Source organism: Diadema antillarum, unplaced genomic scaffold (genome assembly GCF_040938485.1).
Source record: "Diadema antillarum isolate AM-2024a unplaced genomic scaffold, OU_Dant_1.0 seq00000850_RagTag, whole genome shotgun sequence".
NCBI lineage: Eukaryota > Metazoa > Echinodermata > Echinoidea > Diadematoida > Diadematidae > Diadema > Diadema antillarum.
In genome coordinates this window covers 231,421-252,284 of record NW_027271723.1, presented here as the reverse complement: position 1 = coordinate 252,284, position 20,864 = coordinate 231,421, and the positions used below count along the sequence as shown (strand labels likewise).

General features: G+C 39.0%; 1 protein-coding gene across 1 annotated transcript in view; it reads left to right on the top strand.

Annotated features, from left to right (window-relative positions):
* The window catches only part of LOC139740364 (GTPase-activating protein and VPS9 domain-containing protein 1-like), a 48,845-nt gene that overhangs the window by 13,592 nt on the left and 14,389 nt on the right, over positions 1-20,864 (top strand). Inside the window, exons 2-6 of the mRNA XM_071650958.1 lie at positions 647-2,075; positions 4,009-4,140; positions 16,111-16,330; positions 17,907-18,094; positions 19,173-19,332. Coding sequence (XP_071507059.1) covers positions 936-2,075; positions 4,009-4,140; positions 16,111-16,330; positions 17,907-18,094; positions 19,173-19,332 — 1,840 coding nt within the window. The 5' untranslated portion in view covers positions 647-935. The remainder of the gene's footprint in view (positions 1-646; positions 2,076-4,008; positions 4,141-16,110; positions 16,331-17,906; positions 18,095-19,172; positions 19,333-20,864) is intronic.

The window sequence follows — 20,864 nt, the reverse complement described above, 5'->3', positions numbered from 1 at the left end:
GTAAACTTACACTTTTGATCACTAGCCATAGAACTAGGCACTGCAAACCCTGTTTTATATCTTAAAACTGTAAAGGATTTATTTTCTAACCCACTGAAGACTAGTCCTGAGTACACTCGGGCAGGTGTACAAAATGTATGTAGCAAAATCTGTTCATCCTCAACAGGTTTAAATACATACTAACATGAATTGATTGAAATATAATGAATTGATCATTTGATTAATTATGCCAGGAGACTAGCAATTCTTTGACTGTTGCCCTTTAATTCAGATGTACTGGGACCACATAGCACTTCATGGCCAGGATTTTTTTAAGTTTGATATTCTTACATGACATCATCTTGTAGTCCATATTGTAGTCTACATCAACTTTTTGTAGAAATAGCTTAGATTATGGTAATATGTAGTTTGAAAAGGTTTGTGTGTAAGCGACTTCAGGCTTCCATTGCAAGTGTGTGCAATCTTTATTACGCTAACGTGTGCATGAACATCATGAACAGTGCCTTTAATGTTTTTCAATAAATCATGAAATTGCTGTACATTTTCTGAGTATCCGTGTAATGCGAAAGGCATGTGTGACTTCCAGCATTAATCATACTATTTTTCCCACCCCAACCCTATTTTGTTTGGTTTTCTCCTTGCACAGGGCTATTTCCTGATGTGCTCAGGCTGGTGTAGTCATGTGTGGTGATTTAACGCAGAGCACAGGAAGGATTTAGAGGAAGACAACTGTGCCATAGTACCCTCTCATCAGACAATGGCTCTGGTCACGTGACTTCATGCTGGAATATATCAATATGTGCACCGTTTCTGCAATGTGTGCGGGAGTACCGTGAATTATAGAGGAAGCCCGTCTTCTGGCAATTTGCTTGGTGACTGTTTAAAATACATGTATGATATTGTACTTGTTGATGTATTCTGTATGAAGACCTGAAATGGCTGTCATCATGAGCAACTCAAATGAGCTGCTCTCATTGGCGCAGCGCCTCAAGGAGGAGAGACTCTACGTCCAGTCGGAGAAGCACCTCCTCCAGAGCCTGCACGAGGAGGTCACCCAGATTTCCGATAAGTTGCACCGCGTGGCGTGGATCACGCAGCAGCAGCGGCAGACACTGAATAGCTTGATACGGGCTAGCTCGAATTCGCCCCCAGCCGCCTGCTGCTACAGGGCCAATGCCCTGGAGCGGGTCGGGTTCATCGATGGCTACAAGCAGCTGGGCTTCCAGGATGCTCTGTATGGAGATGTGGTGACGTATCTGCGAGAGAACCCCGCAATCATGGCCCAGATCCTGGCACAGGGTGAGAAGAGCACCATAGAACCAGTTCCTGGACTTGTCCAGACTGTCATGTCGGGTATCTATGGCAACTGCTTGGTTGAGGACGATGAGCATCACTTCCTGATCTTTATACAGGCACTGATGCGGTACCAGCTTGCAGAGAGCGATGACCCTCGAAGGTTGCTCAGACGAGGGCGCTGTGCATTCTCTGTTGCATTCAAGCTCTTTACGGAAGCCCTATTCTCTGGCAAACTCTATCTTACAGCCGCCTTGCATGAACCAGTCATGGCAGTGTTAATGAACGACGAGGTCTTTTTGGAAACGGAGGCACCGAAGGCCATGGATAGATTCACCCCAGAAGAACGCAAACAGAGGTTCGGAACTCCAGGCACACCCGAGTATGAACAGAATGTCCAGAAACACATGAACAGCATTATGGAGCAATTGGTGGGACTGTGTAACGAATTCATTGTAGGCCTCCATAGTAACATTTATTGCTTCCCACCGAGCCTAGACTGGATTATTAGTCAGATTCACAAGATACTCGTTGACTCCGGTCAGGTGAGTCCCTGCGACGTGCGTTTCATGTGTGCCGACCTTCTCCTCAACTGCTTCATCGGTCCCGCCATCGTCGACCCCGAGCCCTTCGGGATCACTTCGGACATTCTGGTGAGCGAGACGGCGAGATTCAACCTGATGCAGGTGGCCCAGATTCTGCAGGGACTCGCACTGCAAACAGCCACTAGCAACAGGGATTCCATTGGGAAAGCACCAGATATCTACTTTAGGTTTCCTAAGGTGAGATTACATCCCTCCCTCCCTCCTCTCCCCCCCCCCCCCCCCCCCCCCCCCCCCCACACACACACACACTCACTAATGATTAAACCTTGGCTCTGCAGACACTTTATGATTGAAAGAGTGGAATGTCATTATAACGGAATCGGATATACATGTAGCCAGATACTTGATATAACGAGGTAATTTTGCAGGTCCAATACCTTTTATATTCTTTTGTTTCTATCCCTGATGTAACAAGATACCCAATGTAATGAGGAACTTCAGTGGTCCCAAGCAGCTTGTTATTTATAATGAGGTTCCCCTGTACAGTAGATGCAGGGAGGTGGCCACCTCCCTGGTAGATGCAAGTAATTGAAGCCTCTCACTTGCAGTTGGTCTTCATTATAAAACGATTGCAATTTCCTTTACTTCATTGTGCAGAAGTGGGTTTTACTATTTTTTGTCAGTACAATGTCACTTGAGTGGCCTATAGAAGATTACAAATTATTGACAAGTAGTTTGTCTGTTGAGACAGACATTTAAACATTATGATAATCAACCCCACTTGTGACAAATTTCAGTTAATATTACGAAGCATTATGGGTAATTTCAATCCTTATATTGAAGATATCAACTGATAAATTGGCTAGATACTGCTTGGAAGTTTCAAGAAGTTGTTTACCCACTGTTCAAAAGCCAACCATTAATGTGAAATGGATGTTATGCCTCTATAAAGAAGGATGAACTTGGAATATTCAGGATGATCAGGAATAGTTTCGAATATATGTGGACATTGAATATGTTTAAAATTCAAAGAATAGAAAATGTTGAAGCTGTGACACAGGCATTGTGTGGTTTTATTCTTGCAAATAAATGTTGACCTTATTTGATTTCTGGATAGTATTATGATGTGAAATTGATTCTCTTCTTTTTATCAAGACATTAATTCTGTGTGTCTATCAATGAAGGAAAAAAAATATTATATTAATTCTAGCTCTATGATGTCATGCTAAGCTCGCCAGATAACTGGCATAGTGATAGCAAGCCCCAATACATGAACAATTTGTTTTCAAAATTAAAAGCATGTGAATTTCAAATGGAATACCTGATTAGACTGATTATCATATCGTGGCAGAATCATAAAATTGCAAAATACTGCAAGGACTTCCATTATGCAAGGGAGTGAAAATATCAAATATTAGTTTGCTGTTAAAAGATTGATACTAAAGAAAACAGGGTCATTATGCACTGCTGCTCCAGATCCGGGCTGTGATCAGGGTGGTCCGCCCATGTACGCCACATCTTGCAAACTGCCAAGAAATCCATGTGGAATATTTAGTGATTTTGCCAGATGCACGGTTGCTAGGTGAAAAAGGATCATCCAGTGACGTGATCAGGGTGTGGAAATGACGATGATTATGGCTTCTTCTTTTTTTTTATAAAGGGAATTGATAAAAGCTGTATTGTTGATGCAACCTAGAAAACAATATTTGAAGGTGACACATGATAGGTACATTACCAGAGCTGTACAAACAATAGTTGCAGTGTGTGGATTTTTCTAGTACTGATCTTTTCCAGCTTTTTTTTTCCTTTCTTTTTTTAAATAGTAAAATCATAGAATCATATCAGTATATTTCATTGTGGAAAAATACTGAAATTTGAAAAGAAATTTGATATGCCAATGCTGTATGGGAATGCATGAAAACTATTTTAAGATGACTTACAAACAAGGTGAGAATACCTTTTTATGATATTTCCATCCTGTATCATGCAAAATATGTAAATATGTGTGTATACAAAATATATTTTGGAAAATGGGAAGTGATGTATACATGTGAAGCCACATTATATGCATTGTTAAGATGGGTCAATTTCCATTGTTAGACAGTACAAGCAGCATGTGTTGAAATCACTTTTCACTCTCTCATACCCTGTACCTCAATTGTGTGATCAGGGCTGTATGTCCAGCTACCTAGATGCGGTCATTGACAACCTCAGCTCGTCGGACACGCCCCCGACAACAAGCCAACTGAAGGGAATGACCCGGAGCTCTACCTTCATCACAGAGACCGAACTGCATGGATTGGTGAGATTGTGCTTGCCTTTCAAAGTTCACACAGAGCTATCTTTCCCTTCATCTCTCTCCTAATTTTGGGAATTCAGCTAATTCTAAGATGCCAACTTCTTCCATGTAGTATTTCCAAAAATACTGTAAGTTTCAGGGAATATACCCCCCCCCCCCCAATTGTGTTACTACAGATGTCTATTACAAGAACAACACCAGTTATATCTCCCAAATTGTATTTATAACTACAAATATCTATTGTAAAAAAAGGAAATAATCCTGTTCTTCCACCAAAAATACTCCTTTTTAGCCCATTGAATACTGCATTGCTGTCAAATGCATCAACGTCCGGGGTATTTTAAAAGGTTGGCATCCCTGGAATCCTTTCAAGATCCGTTTCATGTTTTTTGTCTTGTCTGTCTTTATCTCTTCTTCATTTCTTCCTTCGCTTTTTGTCTTCCACTGCTCTTTTCCTCCTTAAAGGGACTGTACAATACTGGTTGAGGTGGGGATTCATGTTTTGCACATTCCTAAGTGAGATAATGAGAAACCTCTTATGAAATATGTAAGAGCATGTAATTTTAAGAAAGGTTCAACGTTTATTTAATGACAATATTGGTTTTCAAATGGCTGAGATATTCAAAAAAGTGACAATAATAAAAGGCGACATACCACAACTTTATTAAGATCTCTTTGTTTCACCTTGTTTTTGGATATCTCAGCCATTTCAAAACCGATTTTCATCAAATAAATCTTTTGATACCCCATGGAATTGCATGCTCTTTGACATCTCATAGAGTGGTTTCTGAATATCTTGCAAAACATTAAAAGCTAAATCCTCACCCCAACCAGAACTGTACACACCCTTTAATACATTATGTATTATATATTTTTTCTCTTTCTCACCTCTCACACTGGCTTGAATTTCCTCCCTTTCTCTTTTCATAATTCTGTACTTCACTTGAGATCACATTCTCCAGTACCAAAATTAGAAACAAGTATCAATTTCTTTACTGGTGTATAGCACGTTTGTATGAGGAGAGGCAGTATTTTTGTTTATAGAGTGGTTCATTTTGCGAATATCAGTCAACACGCGAGATGCATGATAAAATTATAACACAGTGGAATGATACTGCGCATATGCAGTTTGTTGCAAGTGTTTGTATCACAGTGAGCAATACTTGTCTAGATGTTCATCATTTGAGAATACCAAGCAAAGGGCCTCTTGTTAATACTATAGCCAGGCATTCCTCCATCAATGTTTGAAATGGTCCAGAACACGTGATTGAGATGCACTATGTTTTGTTAATAGTTGGCAGTATAGGCCAGAATTCTCAAAGGTAGCGTAAATCTAGTCATGAATTATGCAAACTTCAATAACATTAATATTGGTGGAAAACTGCACACGCTCCAAGCATGGATGTTCTATGATAAGTGCACACTGACATACACATCAGTGTATATTGTGCGTATTTTAGTCTGTGGACATAAAATAAACCATAGATTAGATTTAAACTACTGGTACATGTACCTTTGTGAATTTGAGTCACTTTATCACATTAGTTTGAAATCATGCTGCTATGATATTTTTTTTTCACAGATGGGATGTTAATGACTGTATACGCCATTTATATAGCGAGTCTAATTTTTGGCAAATCAGGACTTCCCAACAATTTCACAAGTGGTTGAATTCGCGATTGTAAAAATACAGTCTGAATGAAGAAATGTATGCATGTACAATTTGTACATCACATTCAGGTCAAGATTAGAGTTAATATTTTTATGTGTTTTTAAAGTCGTGAAAACTCCCAACTCGCAAAATTTGCGAAAAATAAGACCTTGCGAAATATTTGGCATATACTGTACGAGCTGAAATTTTCATGTACAGATATTTTCGCGAATTGCTACTTGAGGACATTTTCGCGTGTTGTTAATTTCGCGGTTCTGAGGGTCTAACTGAACTTAGCTATTCACGCGTTGTTATTTTGGCGTGTTGTTATTTTCGCGGTTCAAAAGCGATTCGCGAAATTCGCGAAAATAAAACCACCGCAAAAATTTCAGCTCGTACAGTATACCGTAATATTTTAAAGTGAATTATGATGTGCAGGAGGGAGGGGCAGGGGGACTAGGTCATAAGATTTGATAACTGATGACAAGCCTTGAAGTTAAACAAACCTGATTTTACCTACATTAAGTCTACTTTTGGTCTTGCTTTTGGCTCGATGTGCTTTCAGCCGAATTATTACATTTAAAAAGAGAGGGAAATTACAGATTTGTGTGTTCCCAGGTGTCATATGTAGTATCGCTCTAGGTAAAGTAAATGAATCCATGTTTTCACTGTCAATACTGACAAAATACAGTCAATATTATGACATGCTATGTTTACATGGACATAGTGTTGAATTGCACTTGAATGTGTCAGATTTCTCCCACATTAAAATCTACTGTTTATCTTGCCTGTTGCTATGTACAGGATGTATCATGTATGTCTAATAGAGTGACTTTGAATTATCTTAAAGAGAGAATAAGTACAGATTCATTGCATTCCTGGATGTCTTTTTATCTATCCATTCCTTAGGTAGATAGATAAAAAGTTCTGTCAGTATTATAACTTGATATTCATTCTTTAAAAAAAAAGTAATCAAATTTCGATACAACCTTTATCTTCCTTTTAGAGGTATACTATCCCCTATTGTACACTGTAGCCCTACAATATCAGCATTATTTGAGCAGAAGGGGCTTCTGTCCATTCTGTGATTAAGTCATGTCCTTTATAGATTTACCTTCCTTTGAATTGTTTGCTTATGAAATAAATGTTCCTCTTTTCTATCATGCAGACCCGACACACAAGGCCAGTCCATATGTACTGTAACCTTGGATCACAAAACATGTTACTATAAAAAGTTGCAAGATGAATCACTTTCTTTTCAGGACTGAAAATTTGTTTTGATACAACATTTTGATTTTCTGTTTTCATTGCTTGTTAGATCTTTATTATAAAAGGGAATGCATTCTGGGTAATATGCATGGAATTACAAAAGAAAGTGTAAGTACTTCAATAGATTTGTGAACTCTTTAATCTTCCATCCGACTTTGTTTTTTCTACATTTCTCTCTCATGAGGCAAGCGAAAGTGAAAACAGAAAATTCCACTAAAAATTGTCAAAAAAACAGTTAGCATCAGCATTTACACTTTGGGCCGTCGACCGCGCGATCGCGACGAAAATTGGTACACACATTGCCTATGATGTAATCTAAAGTACCATGAAGTTCAATTTATAAAAAATTATCATTTATGCTAAATTCTGCTAATTTATGCATAATGATGCATGAAATCACACAATTTGGTATAAATCACTAAATAAAGCTCAAAATGGGCACATTTTTTGTGTAAATGTTCTTTTTAGTGTCCTGAGCAAATTTATAAGACAAAAAAATTGTGCCATCAGAAAAAATTTCTTATCAAAGTATTTTACTGTTTTTATGCCTCCGCCATGAAGTGGTGCCGGAGGCATTATGTTTTCGGGTTGTCCGTCCGTCCGTCCGTCCGTCCTTCCGTCCGTCCTTCCGTCCGTCCGTCCGTCCGTCCTTCCGTCTGTCCGTAATAAATTTTGTGGACAGGGTAACTATCAAAACCTTTTAAGGTATCCTAATGAAACTTGGCATGTATGTGCATTAGGGGGTGAAGTTGTGCCTACCAACTTTTGGGTGCACATGGTCAAGGTCAAGGTCAAATACGTAAAATTTCACTATTTCCTCCATATCTATGCAATGCCTGAAGATATTTTCTTGAAACTTAGTGTATACATGTATTACCCAATTAAGATTCTCTGGTGAAAGTTTCGGGTCATGAGGTCAAAGGTCAAAGGTCAAAAGGTCAAGTTGAAATATTAAAACTTTGCTTTTTTCTCCGTACCTTGGACATTGTTCAAGGTATCTTCATGGAACATAGTATATATACGTGTACTGACTGGCAGTTATTATCTAGAGAATCTAGGGTTCATAGGGTCAAAGGTCAGGGGTCAAAGGTCAAGTGCAACACTTCAAATCTTTACTATTTCCCTCATATTTATGTAATGCCAGCAATTTTTTTTTTTACACTTGTGTTTGCATGTATAACCTTATATAGATTATCTGGAAATTTTCTTTTTCCTCTTTTTTTTTTTGGGGGGGGGGGGGGGGGGGTGGGGGTTTGCCTCAAAGGTCAAAAGGTCAAAAATCAAAGGAAAGTGCTGAACTAACTTTTTCCTCCATATCTCAGAAGTGGCTCAAGTTATCTTGAAACTTACTACATATTTATGCATGTTCTGCCTGACAGTGATTATCCTATGAATTTTAGGGTCAAAGGCCAAAAGAAAATGGTAACAGTGTACTTTTCAATACAGAAATTACACTTTTTCTCCATACCTCGAAAATTACAGTATTCATACACTTATGAATGGGTCAAAGTCAAGTTAAAGTCCTTAATCCCCAAATACATGCTCTCCTATTCATCTAATTAAACCTAGGTATGAAAGGAAGGTGAACATTCAACACATTTGTGACAAACATGTAGTTTCAATATTTTGCCAATATTGTGAAAATGTAATTATACATTGTCCACATGTACTATAGACCTATTAGGAGAATCATGCATTATGGCGGAGGCATAGCAGTCGCCTTAGCGACATTTCTAGTTTTAAATGTATTTCTTTGTTTTTTCGACTTTATGTTTTTCTTTGTTTTTTCGATGAAACTTGTCCGCGACATTGTTCAGAACAAGAAAATATATCATTAATTGATTTTAATCAATAAAACCCCAAAATAATCATGCTGTTATGAAATTTGCCTGTAAGCACAGTTTGCATTGAAATTGTACATGAATTCACATTTTTGAGCAATTTTTGGTCTGACATGCACATACATATTTATGCACAACTTCGGAACCGCGTGCCCGGGCATCGCAAATTTGGTGTCAAAAGATGCTGGAGACTCGAAAGAAAAAAGTCATGAAACATTGCGGCGATAGATTTTCGCGTTAACGATACAGCGCGTGGAACGTCGGGGGGGGGGGGCCCCCGGCCTAGGTAGGGTTAAGTGGATTTTCCTCACTCGCCCAGGTGAGATGAATTTCTTGTGTTTTTAATTTTTGCGGACTGTCATGACTATTATACAAGCACTTCAAACAGCTCACTGCTGCCATGGGCGGCTATGAGAAGGGTTTGGGCAGCACATACAGAACAAGGTACGGTCACCTATTCAACTGGTCCGCATTACGATAGCAGAGTCAATCCTGCTATGAGACTTCAGCATATCCAGAACACCAGAAATAACATAGCAGTTATACCTCTACATTTATAGTTTATTTTCAGACTGTGATCCTTAACTTCAAGTTAAGCTGACTCGGGGTGTGTTTATGCTCAATTTGCGAAGGCAGAATCAACGTTTTTAAACGCTGATTCAAAACGCTGTTCACGAGAGCACCGTTTATGCTCACTTTCTTCAACCTTGGAAAGAGCATTTGTGATTGCTTCATTGACCTCAGCAGAGGCACGTCAAATTGGGGCACGCGCTTTTTTGGAAGTTCTGGCCTGAGTGTATGTATTGTGCATGTTTCATAGCATGTCTAATATAATTTCGATTGCTTTACTAATACACATGTACATGAACTGTAGACAATGATAGGAAATACGAGTTTTTATTTCATGGACAAATTGTTGACAAAATCGGAATGTATGATATGTAGTGAGTTCTTCATGCATTAATATGTCTGTCACAATGTACAGTAAAGTACTGTACAAACAGGGAGCTCGAGGGATCAGCACCTGCAAATTGTGTTGCGCAGCACAGTAATGGAAAGGTCGGCTGGCGCGTGCATTTTCAAGTGTTAACCGGAAAGGCGATGGAGATGATGTCATTTAAACGCGCATGTGATGTGAGTTGCGTTTTATGCTTCCCCGTCAAACGTGATTACTCAGAAACGCCGATCGTAAACGCACTTATTTGTGCGTTTTGAAACGGCGTTTATATCAAAATTAAGGACGCAACTGCGTTTTTAACTAAACGCGTATCAAAACGCTGATTCTGGCCCGTAAAGGGGAAGCATAAACACGGCCTCAGAGGAAAAGCTCTTGTCCTCTTGTCCCCGTCCACATGACAAAGCTTATCATCGAAGGTAGCTTGTCAATGATGATAAGCTCCTGCCCTGGTTATTACAAGCTACGTGTAGTCCCAATCAATGATAAAACCACAGAACCGGAAGTTCATGATGACCCCAGTATGAGGTGCACTGTTTTACAGTCAGGAGGTTGACCTGGAAGCAAAAGCGAAGGGGGGTTCTTAGACAGGTCGTGCTTAACTTCGAGTTGGTTGATTTTCCTGTCCACGTGATGGTTAATTAATTTGAAGTGGGGACACCCCCCCTCCCCCTGCAGCTAATGGATAGAGCATTAACACTGATGAGAAATCTTGTGGTCCCTATCATCGTGTTAGCTTCATGTTACAGGTAGTTTACCTCTGAGCACGTCTATGTGGTACTTAAACTACGAGCTTATCCTTGAAGTTAGCTGAACTTGAAGTTAAGGATCACCATCTGAACGTAACTTTTATACCTATCTTGAAATCAAATATGAAAGATGATACGAAATATAACGAGCAAAATTGGCGCACTTTAATTTTCTCGCCAGATTCATGTTGTACACAATGCACAAAAAATTCTACTTTTACAGTAGTCACTTACAATAAAGAACGCACTGAATGGGTATGCCAAGTTTCTCACTAATCTGATTATCTCTTCTGTTTAGGGTGTGCTCACAACAGAGAGTTTACATAATCAGTGAGTTTCAATAAACCCTTATACTTCACACAGCATCTATTCTCAAAAGTGGCTGCATATCCTGACTTCTGACTTTCTATCACACACTTCTTTAGCCGACGAACATCAATATGTTATCATTATTATTTCATTTGGCAAAGTTGTTAACATGTAGTTTTGATTTCGAAAGATAATACAACATTAAAAAGCTGAGAATCTTGTCCTTCAGAAATCTTATCTTGACACTTTTGGTGATAGTTTGGTGATGCAAGGTCCCATAAACATGACAACCTTGAAATGCTGGAAGCAGAAATGTAGACAAATACTCCTCGCTTTTCACTGTTATTCCAATGTTATATATATGATAAACAATTTATATTGCAGAGACCCAACAAAACATGGACAGTATTCCATGATTGCCACATTTAATTGGTTCTTAACTGCAGTAGAAATGTGTGTGTGTATTGTTGTATGAGTGCTGGTATGACAGTGTTGAAATACACCCAGTTAGCAATGCAATAGGGCCTCTTTTATCTTTTGTCACAGAAACATCCTTGCCCCTTAGGTCCCCCTAAGGTTCTGCCCCAGCCATGTCATTGTTTGCAGTAGGCAGTGACTAATTCTGCTAAAATACAGTAGAATGTCAGACCATTGTAGTTAAGAAATAGTCTTGGCAAACAGTATACATTGGTCTATAATGGGTGTGCATGTTAAAAATCCAGTCGATGAACATTTGCAGTTGTTTTGCTGCTTTTTGTTATTCCTCCTGTCTGTATGTTATTTTCAGTGTGAGCATCACCAGTTAGTAGCTTGAGCTGCCAAATCATCGAGGACAATACGTATACAGTTACATAAAATGTTTTAACCTCACTGGAGTCTGATGGCTGTTCCTCCATCACACACACACATACACACGCTGCCACTACCACCTGTGCTGCTGTTCAGTTTCCACTCATTAATCAGTTCCAAAAGTGAAAGTTGCTAGGTTGCCTACGTAGCGCGAAGTGTTTGGCAGACATTTAAAGGACAATAGGTTGCGGAGAAGACAGTCTTTATCTTAGATTTACAATAGCTATGTTGCAACCAGTTTGATAATGCAGTATTCCGGGATTGTTCAGAGTACAATGTGGAATGGTGCTTTTGATTCACATTCCTTAGTTGCTGGGCCAGGAAGGCCTTTAGCAAACCTATGGCAAGTTATAGAGGTTGCCATAGAGAACACTTGCGAAGGATGTAAGCACAAGATTTGACATTTTTAGTAGAGGATGCTGATGTAGCAAATGTGTTAAAATTTATGGATATATTTTTCCCTGTGGGCCCCAGCAACAAGCTTTTCAGTTTTACATTCATATTTGGAATCCAGTTGGCATTCATCAGTTCATGCTATGTCTGACAAGCCTTTGGCATGCTTCTCAGCTGTTCGAAGTCAACCTTTTCATAGTGAAATGAAATGTAACGAATGCATGCATGTGTTTTGAATATATAATTGAAACTGGCTCTTGTGTTGTTGGTTTAAAAAAAGAAAGTATAAAGCATTACGATCAGACTAGACATGATTATGGACAATGATAATGTCCTGAAATCACAGAAAACTGGCCAAATTTTTCTTATAGAAATGATTGATTGATCTTATTTCCCCATTTCTTTTTCATACGTAAATGTAACACAAAGTCAATTGAACAAGGTTATTGAGAACAATATTGTTTGAATCAAACAGTTAAAGCAGGTAAGTGATAAATTTAAGTGTGATTCATTGAAATATGGCAAAACAAGAGGGTTTTTTGTGTGGCCATTTTAGAACAGAATCCCAGATTTTGTGAAAGGGAAAAGACCTTTATTTCCAAAGAACAATCACCATCCCTAAGGTGTTTGAGATCCAATTAGTGAGAGTCTGGTCTGGTGTGGAGTTGAGGGAGAGGTCCAGGGCAGCAATATTAGTCTCGCTTCCAGTCTGATGCAGAACACATCCTCACAGGTTCTGGAGAGACTGTGTGTCTTCTCAGGAAAGTGACAAGGCACCCCCAGTGGCAGCTGTCCTTGATTTGAAGTTTCCCCCCTGGCTGCTGTCAGAAACACAGCATCAGGGCTGAAGGTGAATGTCAGGCACAGCCTGTCTGCCTCGGAGAGCTTTCACACTTGCCCAGAACTCGTTTGTGAACGTGATTCTTGGAGCATTACATACCAAGCAAGTAAAGTTTGTAAAGCCGTTGAGGACAAGCTGATTTTGCTATTTTATACAAATTTCCAATAAATACCTGCCCAAGTCTCCTTGGGACTAGTCATCAATGGGTGAACATTTGAATGTAAATGTAAATTTTATTTATCCCAAACACATGCCTCAAATTACGTTTGGCCACTTATGTTCTGGAGGTATTTCCCAATTTCAATTTTGCCTCGGTGCCCATCTGTTTTAAAGTGTGAACAGTCTGACCTGTAAATCATTGAGAAGGTGGAGTCCAGCATGACATTACATTCACTTTCGCCATGATGAGTGCATACATGGGTACTCTGGCATTCAAGTGCATCACAAGGTGTGTGTTTGATTTTCAGGCTATCAATATCTGAGACTGACACAGCTATCGTATTAAACCCTTAACAAGTTTAGAAACTTGTTACAGAGAGGCGAGTGGAAACAAGCTTATTGCTAGTGTGAAGTCCGCTAAGTCTCTGTGGTTGATGCGGAATCTCCGTACAATGTGTTGTTCGTAGGAGATCAAAGGCGGCAGAAATCCGCCGTCATGCCTCTGCTCTTCCGATTCAGCCTGCTTCATAGAAATGTCCGACCTGACAGTTGTGTAGTCACACAGCTTCACGCTCAAGGTTAACAGACACAGTGTAACAGGACAGAAATGCAGGAAGGCGTACCATCTTCCTCTCGAAGATTAAATCAGTAGCAAAACTCCTGTGGTTGATAGTGTGAAATCGTCATTCCCGTGGCTATTGATTACCCAGCTTTAGGACAAAGGTTAAATTCAAGTTGTGCATCTTTAACACTTGTAGACAGGAATCACAGTTGACTCTTGATCTAGCACAGGGTTACAGGTCAGAAGTTATTTCAGAGCAACAATTCTCTATAGAAGAGGCACGTTTAATATTCTTTCCATAAACTGATCAAAGAAGTTAATCTGTCCTTTTTTTTTTTTTTTGTTTGGATAAAATAGCTTGGTTATAAACTATACAGTTTAGTACAACTATTTCATAAAAAAGTTATGAGCATAGACATAATCATGCATTGTATAGACCAAAACTTTCACCTGCATTTTACTTTCAGGAATTCAGGCTCCTCGAGAAATTCACGAAAAATTCATGCACCCAAAAACTTCTGGGTTTTTTTTTCAGTACTTGTAAAAGTATGAGCTTTCAACTCTAGTTGGGCCATCATTTGTTTGATGGGTGAGACAGTGAGATTTTAAAGAGTTTCTGAGTCAAGTTCGATATCTACTGGATGCATGGACATCCCGAGACAAAATATTTTACCCACAATGTCCCTCTTGTCCCAATTGTAGAGATTGATACCTGGCAATGCCAGGGCAGTGTAACATCAAGGCTGTATGGGAGAACCAAGCTAGTATTGAAGAGGCTACATTGGGCAAATCAGACATTGTTAGATTGATGATGGATGTTAATGTTATTATCATCATCATTGCTTTTATCATCATTATACCGTTAATTATTATTTTTACTTCTATCATAACAGTATACTACCTGTACTGCAATTAATGCTACTATTATTTATGAAGATTATTTTATAGTAAAGTGAAAGAGTATTTCATCTAGCTTATTTAAAAGGCTAATTATCATAGGGAACAAATGAACATGTCCATGATTTCCTTGCTTCCTTAACAGTAACAGAAGGTAAATGAAAAATCAGTTTTAAATTGAAATGCATGTTTTTTGCCATGTTTGGCCCACAGAATGTCATTGTGCATAACATTATGCTACACTGCCTTCTAGAGGCTTAGAAAAGGAATTATTTTGCATTCTCATTAACAAGCTTGTAGAAGTGAACAGTGTTTAAGGATCATTTTGTTCTTGAGTCATTTTTTTTTTAATAGCTAATGAATCTAGAATGGAATCATTCTGGGAACTGTTGGTATGGGAAGAAATGTAAAGAACGAATGATACCACCATATTCTGTTATGATACAATCAGCGGTTGCAATGCTCTTGACCGCAAGAGCCAACTTCCTGAAACTCCACTGTAAGTTAAGCTCTAAATTGCCAGCACATACAGCGCACCTTTTTTTTCCTCCCCTTCTTACCTTCCTTTCACAAGCTTTATTGCGGGGTAATAGTCTCTTTAGGGTACAAAGGTAGAATGAAGATTAATCTGACATTATTATGTAGAGTGTACCTCAACTGATTCTACCAATTTGCTACATGACCTTCATTCACCACATGCAAATTTTATCATTAACCCTTTAACTCTTCTTCTTGTCTTGACTTGCTCTATAATGCTTTTCAATTTTCCTCAGTTATGCATAGAAGACTTCAGCAGTAATAGTTACTAGTAAGAGAAACTGCTTGGACATTGTCATAAGAAGTGATTTCTTTGTCTATTCTTCTATTGTCAAATTGTACATGATTTTTAAAGAAACCTTTAAGTTTTATGACAAGAATCTAATTGACCTTCTGTATGAATCATGTTCATACATAGGCCATTGATATTGATTATAAAAGATTATGACATTAAAAAAAAAAATGACATTAGGTGAAAGTTGCCTTGCAAATGTACCAAAAACTGTTCAATGCGTTATCTTGTTATGTATTGTGATGTAATATGTATTGAATTTTCTGTAAAATATTTATATTTGTGGTAGGAAATGGAAAAAATAAGTGAATGAATGAATGAATGAATGAATGAATGAATGAATGGATGGATGAATGAATGATTTGGACTGAGAATGCACACAGAAAAAATCTTGAGGTGTCAGGTGCCTTCAGCTCACTGATTGGAGTCCTCCATGTGGCTACACACGAAATACACTGCCATATGCCAAGGCTGTTTGTATGTATCTAGTCAGTGTGTGCAACAGATTGGTTAGCTGATTTTGCAGCATTAGGCATTACAACGGCAAAAAGGAAAGGATAATTTTTTTTATTTTATTTTAACTTGGATATTTTTCCTGCAATGTGAAATAAAAAGCTCAGATGTTGGGATTTTCAATGATATATATATACCTGTGCATGATTCTTTCAGATTGGCTACGCAAGAGCTGTGACAGCGGCCAACCCCGACCAGGCAATATTCAAAGAGTTAGAGGGTCTTCTTGCAAGCCTACCGGCCAGTCAGCCCCAAACCAGCCAGAAGTCCTCCCCCACCCTGGGAAATCCCGTCACCCCACCTAAACCGGGCAGCACCCCACCCTCACCATCACCTAATCTCAGTGCCGGCTTTAAGGGAAACCTCGCTTCAAAAGGTATGGTCAGGATAAAGTTAGAAAAGAAACTGCTACTTTGGACACGCCATTAGTAATAATATCAGACAGAGTTTCTCAAATTGCGTAGTAGACTCTGTCGACTGCATTGCACTCATACCTTCTTGGTATAAGTTTCATTACTGCGGCACCCGAGGTGATCATTTTTAAAACATTTCATGAATGAACTGATTGCAAAAGAGCATACTTATTAGAGTGTATTTATGAACCTTTATGAATATTTAAGGATAAGAAACGCCATGAAGTGACAATCCAGACCATGCAAAGAAAGATGTGTGACAAACGTCACAGGGCAGGTGTAGTCAGCAGTGGTAGGGAAACTGTTATTGGCACCCTGTCAGTACAGTACCGATTTAGCCATGTGACTAATCTGTCCAATTTTGATGCCAGTCCAATCATTTTAAGGGATTTTGCATGCTGCCCAATCCTGACCAATGCTTCGGACTCTTATTTCCTGCATATCAGCACAGGATGCTATAATTCCACATGCCCACCCACCAGGGGGTCACCACTACTAGTTTGCCACTCCAGCAGGTGAAATTTATTGGCACTTGTCTATCAACTGCAATGGACATTTATCTACTTTGCTTTGTCAGACAAGGGGGGGGGGGGGGGGAATTGCCCTGTTTGAAAACAGTATTTGTTCCTCTTAATGGCAACCTGAGTCATATCATTGTCATTACAACCAAGCAGAGGTTGAAATGAGTTTATGTACACTGGCAGCATGTGAATTTGTTTCATGCCTTGCTGTTTATCATTCGAAATGACAAGCATTTTATTAAGGAAAATGTGCAGATACTCTCCAACTATCCAAGCCCAAAATGGGAGAGTTGGAGTCTCGCTTGCTTTGAGGCCATTTTCTCCAAATCTCCCACTTGAGTTTGAATTTTTCCCACTCTATGTAGCTGTGTGTCTCCCTCTTAAGATATTTTTTCTCCTGCTTAAAATTTAGCTTTCTCCCACCCAAAGTTAGTTTTGTCATTGATACTTCAAAAAATAGTACAGAGAGAGCACCACAGGCATCTGTATCTCAAAGCTTCCAGGACCCACTATAAAGCCTAAGTGGCCTGGACCCCAGCCGCAAAGGGAAGTAGTGCCTCATATTTGTGATGTGTACTATGCACACATAATATTTTGTGCGTGCTTGCATGATTTTTTAGTCACCAGTTTGCTAGACTGTCCAGGCCGGAGAATCTCCAATTCTATTAAAGAGATATTGGGGGTTGGAGTCTCTGTATGTGCAAATCCATTTTTGAAAATATCCACTCCCTCTTTGACCTAATAATTAATGGGCTGATTTAAACTAAAGCAACAGCACATTAACAATAGTATTCAAAGTCAAATAAATTGCATCAAAACTGTTGAATATCAGACTGTGGAGACGTGTGCTTGTGAGCATATCAAAATGGGAACTCAAATCTTATCGATTTACATGCAACCTGTACAAAATATCATGTAAGAAAGAAAAAAACAATTCGATAAAGAGCCACACGTGAAAGAAGCGTGAAGTTTCTAAAACTAATGTGTCATTTGAACTTCACTTTATTGTGCTTGGCAGTTTCAAACCATGTTGCAAAGAGGATCGGGAAAACGGCCTCCAACGCATCCCTGCTCGGTCAAGAGGAGGAAACGAGCGAGGCCCCCAGTCACCCGGAGTGCGTCGTTGTCACGCAACCAGAGGATGTCCTGGTCATTGCCCTCGGAAACCATAGCAACGACTGCCCAGGAATGCTCTCTGAATCCAAGGTAAGAATCATCCTCCACCTCGAAGGAAACTTCTGGATGATTTTCAGACTTTTGCGTCTGAACATCTGTAAATTGGTTAAACAGGGTACAGAGTTTTAGAATTTAAAGTGATTGGGATGAGAAATATGAAGGATTTCAAAATTTATTTACAAATTATCACAATGAACAAGAATGAAAACATAGCAGCTTCACATTAGAATGCATGATTGGGTGCTCAAAGAAGCAGAACAAAAGAAGAAAGCATATTATATAAATTCTACACAGGTAAAACTTGTAAATGGTATTGTAATGGAATTACATTGCTACATAGCTAGAATGTGTGAGCTTCCTGCGTCATCACCCTTGTTCAGTGTATTATGTTTCAGGTTGTTCAGAATATTGGTTTTGTCTACTCGAGAACTGCAATGAATTCCACAAATCATTGTATGGCACTATTGATTTATGTATTACAAGATGTGAAATTACGTTTATTGTCTGGAATCCCACTTCAAGAGATGTTTAGTGGATGATGACTTCTCTTTAAAAGAGGGCAATAGATAATGAGTTGTATATATGATGTTTCAATAAGAAATCGAAAGTGTGAGTCCATATTTCCCTTTTTTTCCCCTGTCAAAACATTAATCAAGTTTCCATCACAGGTTTCCACTCAGCATTAACCCCTTGTTTTGTATTAAAGTGAAATCTCCAAATCCCACACTTGACAGCAACTATGTGAATACTGAAATGCTGTGGAAAGTGGAGATCTCTGCATGATTAATTTTTCATTTTCAGCCTATTCATAGACATGGATTGTTAATAGGTTTACCTTTATGAAAGTTCAGTGGATCGTGGACTTCGCACAAATTCCTTCACCCCAAAAATATTTTGTGCTGAAAATGTCCTGAAGTGTTCATATGCCAAATACCAAATGAGTAGTAAAGTAGTCTTCATAAAAATGTGGTAAGCATGAATACACATGAAGGATGAATTCTGAAGGTACATCTGCAGATATTGTTGGGCAGTGTTATAGGAATTTGACTAACATTCTCGGGAAAATTTTACAGTAAATTTGTTTGTTTACTTGCCTGCTTGATTCCAGGTGCTGAGTTCCTTACCTCAGAAAGCCAAGTCCAGGGAGGCGGCCCAGTTGAGGGTCAGCGGCAACCTGGCGTCCATCAGCGAAATGCCTGAGAAGCACCTCAGGTTCTCGGCCGACGCTTCTGGAAATAGCGACAACATGATGGAGGCAATGTCAATAGGTGCGCCCCAAAATGAAAAAGTGTATTTACCGTGATCTTTGAAAATGTCTTGCCAATTTGAAGATGGAATGTAAATTTAGCAATTCAGAGGCTTCAGATAATTCTGCAACCGAGATAGATAATGGTATATGACGTATATCTGGCTCAAATAAGAGAAAATGTTTGTTTGCAGCTTTAATATGAAGTGTTAATGTACAAAGTGTATGTATATAAAATATATGATGGCAAGTTACAGCACTGCATAATTTATGTGGGTCTGGAGCAATATTAAATGTATTTTTCCCATTGTGTTGATATGATATGATATTCAATGGCCACAGTGGTGCATATCTCTTGGCTTGAGCCAGCCAACATGTCAGTGAAGTCAGGTTTGTGAGACCTGAAAGGGATTGTATAGTTTCAGTTGAGACCAAATTTCAAGTTTTCAACTTTTTGTCCCCGCCGAACGAGTTCGAGCAGGGGACTATGAAACGGGCTCCGTACGTGTGTGTGTCCGTGTGTCCGTCCGTCTGTCCGTCCGTCCGTCCGTGTGTCCGTGTGTCCGTGTGTCCGTGTGTGCGTCCGTGTGTGATCAAAATCTTCAATTTGCTACTTCTCTGTCATTTATGAGCCAATTTTGATTCTGTTTGCTTTATATGATAGCACTACATGGGAGCTTTGAAACTTCTACACAGAATTTCAGTCGTGACCTTTGACCTTGACCTTTGACCTATATTGTACATTTTGCTACAAAATGCTACTCCTTCGCCATTTCTAACCCGATTTCGATTCCGTTTGCTTTATGTGATGGCACTAGGTGAGGGCTTCAAAACTTCTACACAGAATTTTGACCTTTGACTTCTTTGACCTTTGACCTTGATTTTTTGACCTATATTGTACATTTTGCTACAAAATGCTACTCCTTCGCCATTTCTAACCCGATTTCGATTCCGTTTGCTTTATGTGATGGCACTAGGTGAGGGCTTCAAAACTTCTACACAGAATTTTGACCTTTGACTTCTTTGACCTTTGACCTTGATTTTTTACCTATATTGTACATTTTGCTACGAAATGCTACTCCTTCGCCATTTTTAACCCGATTTCGATTCCATTTGCTTTATATGATGGCACTAGTTGAGGGCTTCAAAACTTCTACACAGAATTTTGACCTTTGACTTCTTTGACCTTTGACCTTGATTTTTGACCTATATTGTGCATTTTGCTACAGAATGCTACTCCTGCGCCATTTCTAACCCGATTTCGATTCCGTTTGCTTTATGTGATAGCACTAGGTGAGGGCTTCAAAACTTCTACACAGAATTTTGACCTTTGTCTTCTTTGACCTTTGACCTTGATTTTTGACCTATATTGTACATTGGCTACAAAATGCTACTCCTTCGCCATTTCTAACCCAATTTCGATTCCATTTGCTTTATGTGATGGCACTAGGTGAGGGCTTCAAAACTTCTACACAGAATTTTGACCTTTGACTTCTTTGACCTTTGACCTTGATTTTTTACCTATATTGCACATTTTGTTACAAAATGCTACTT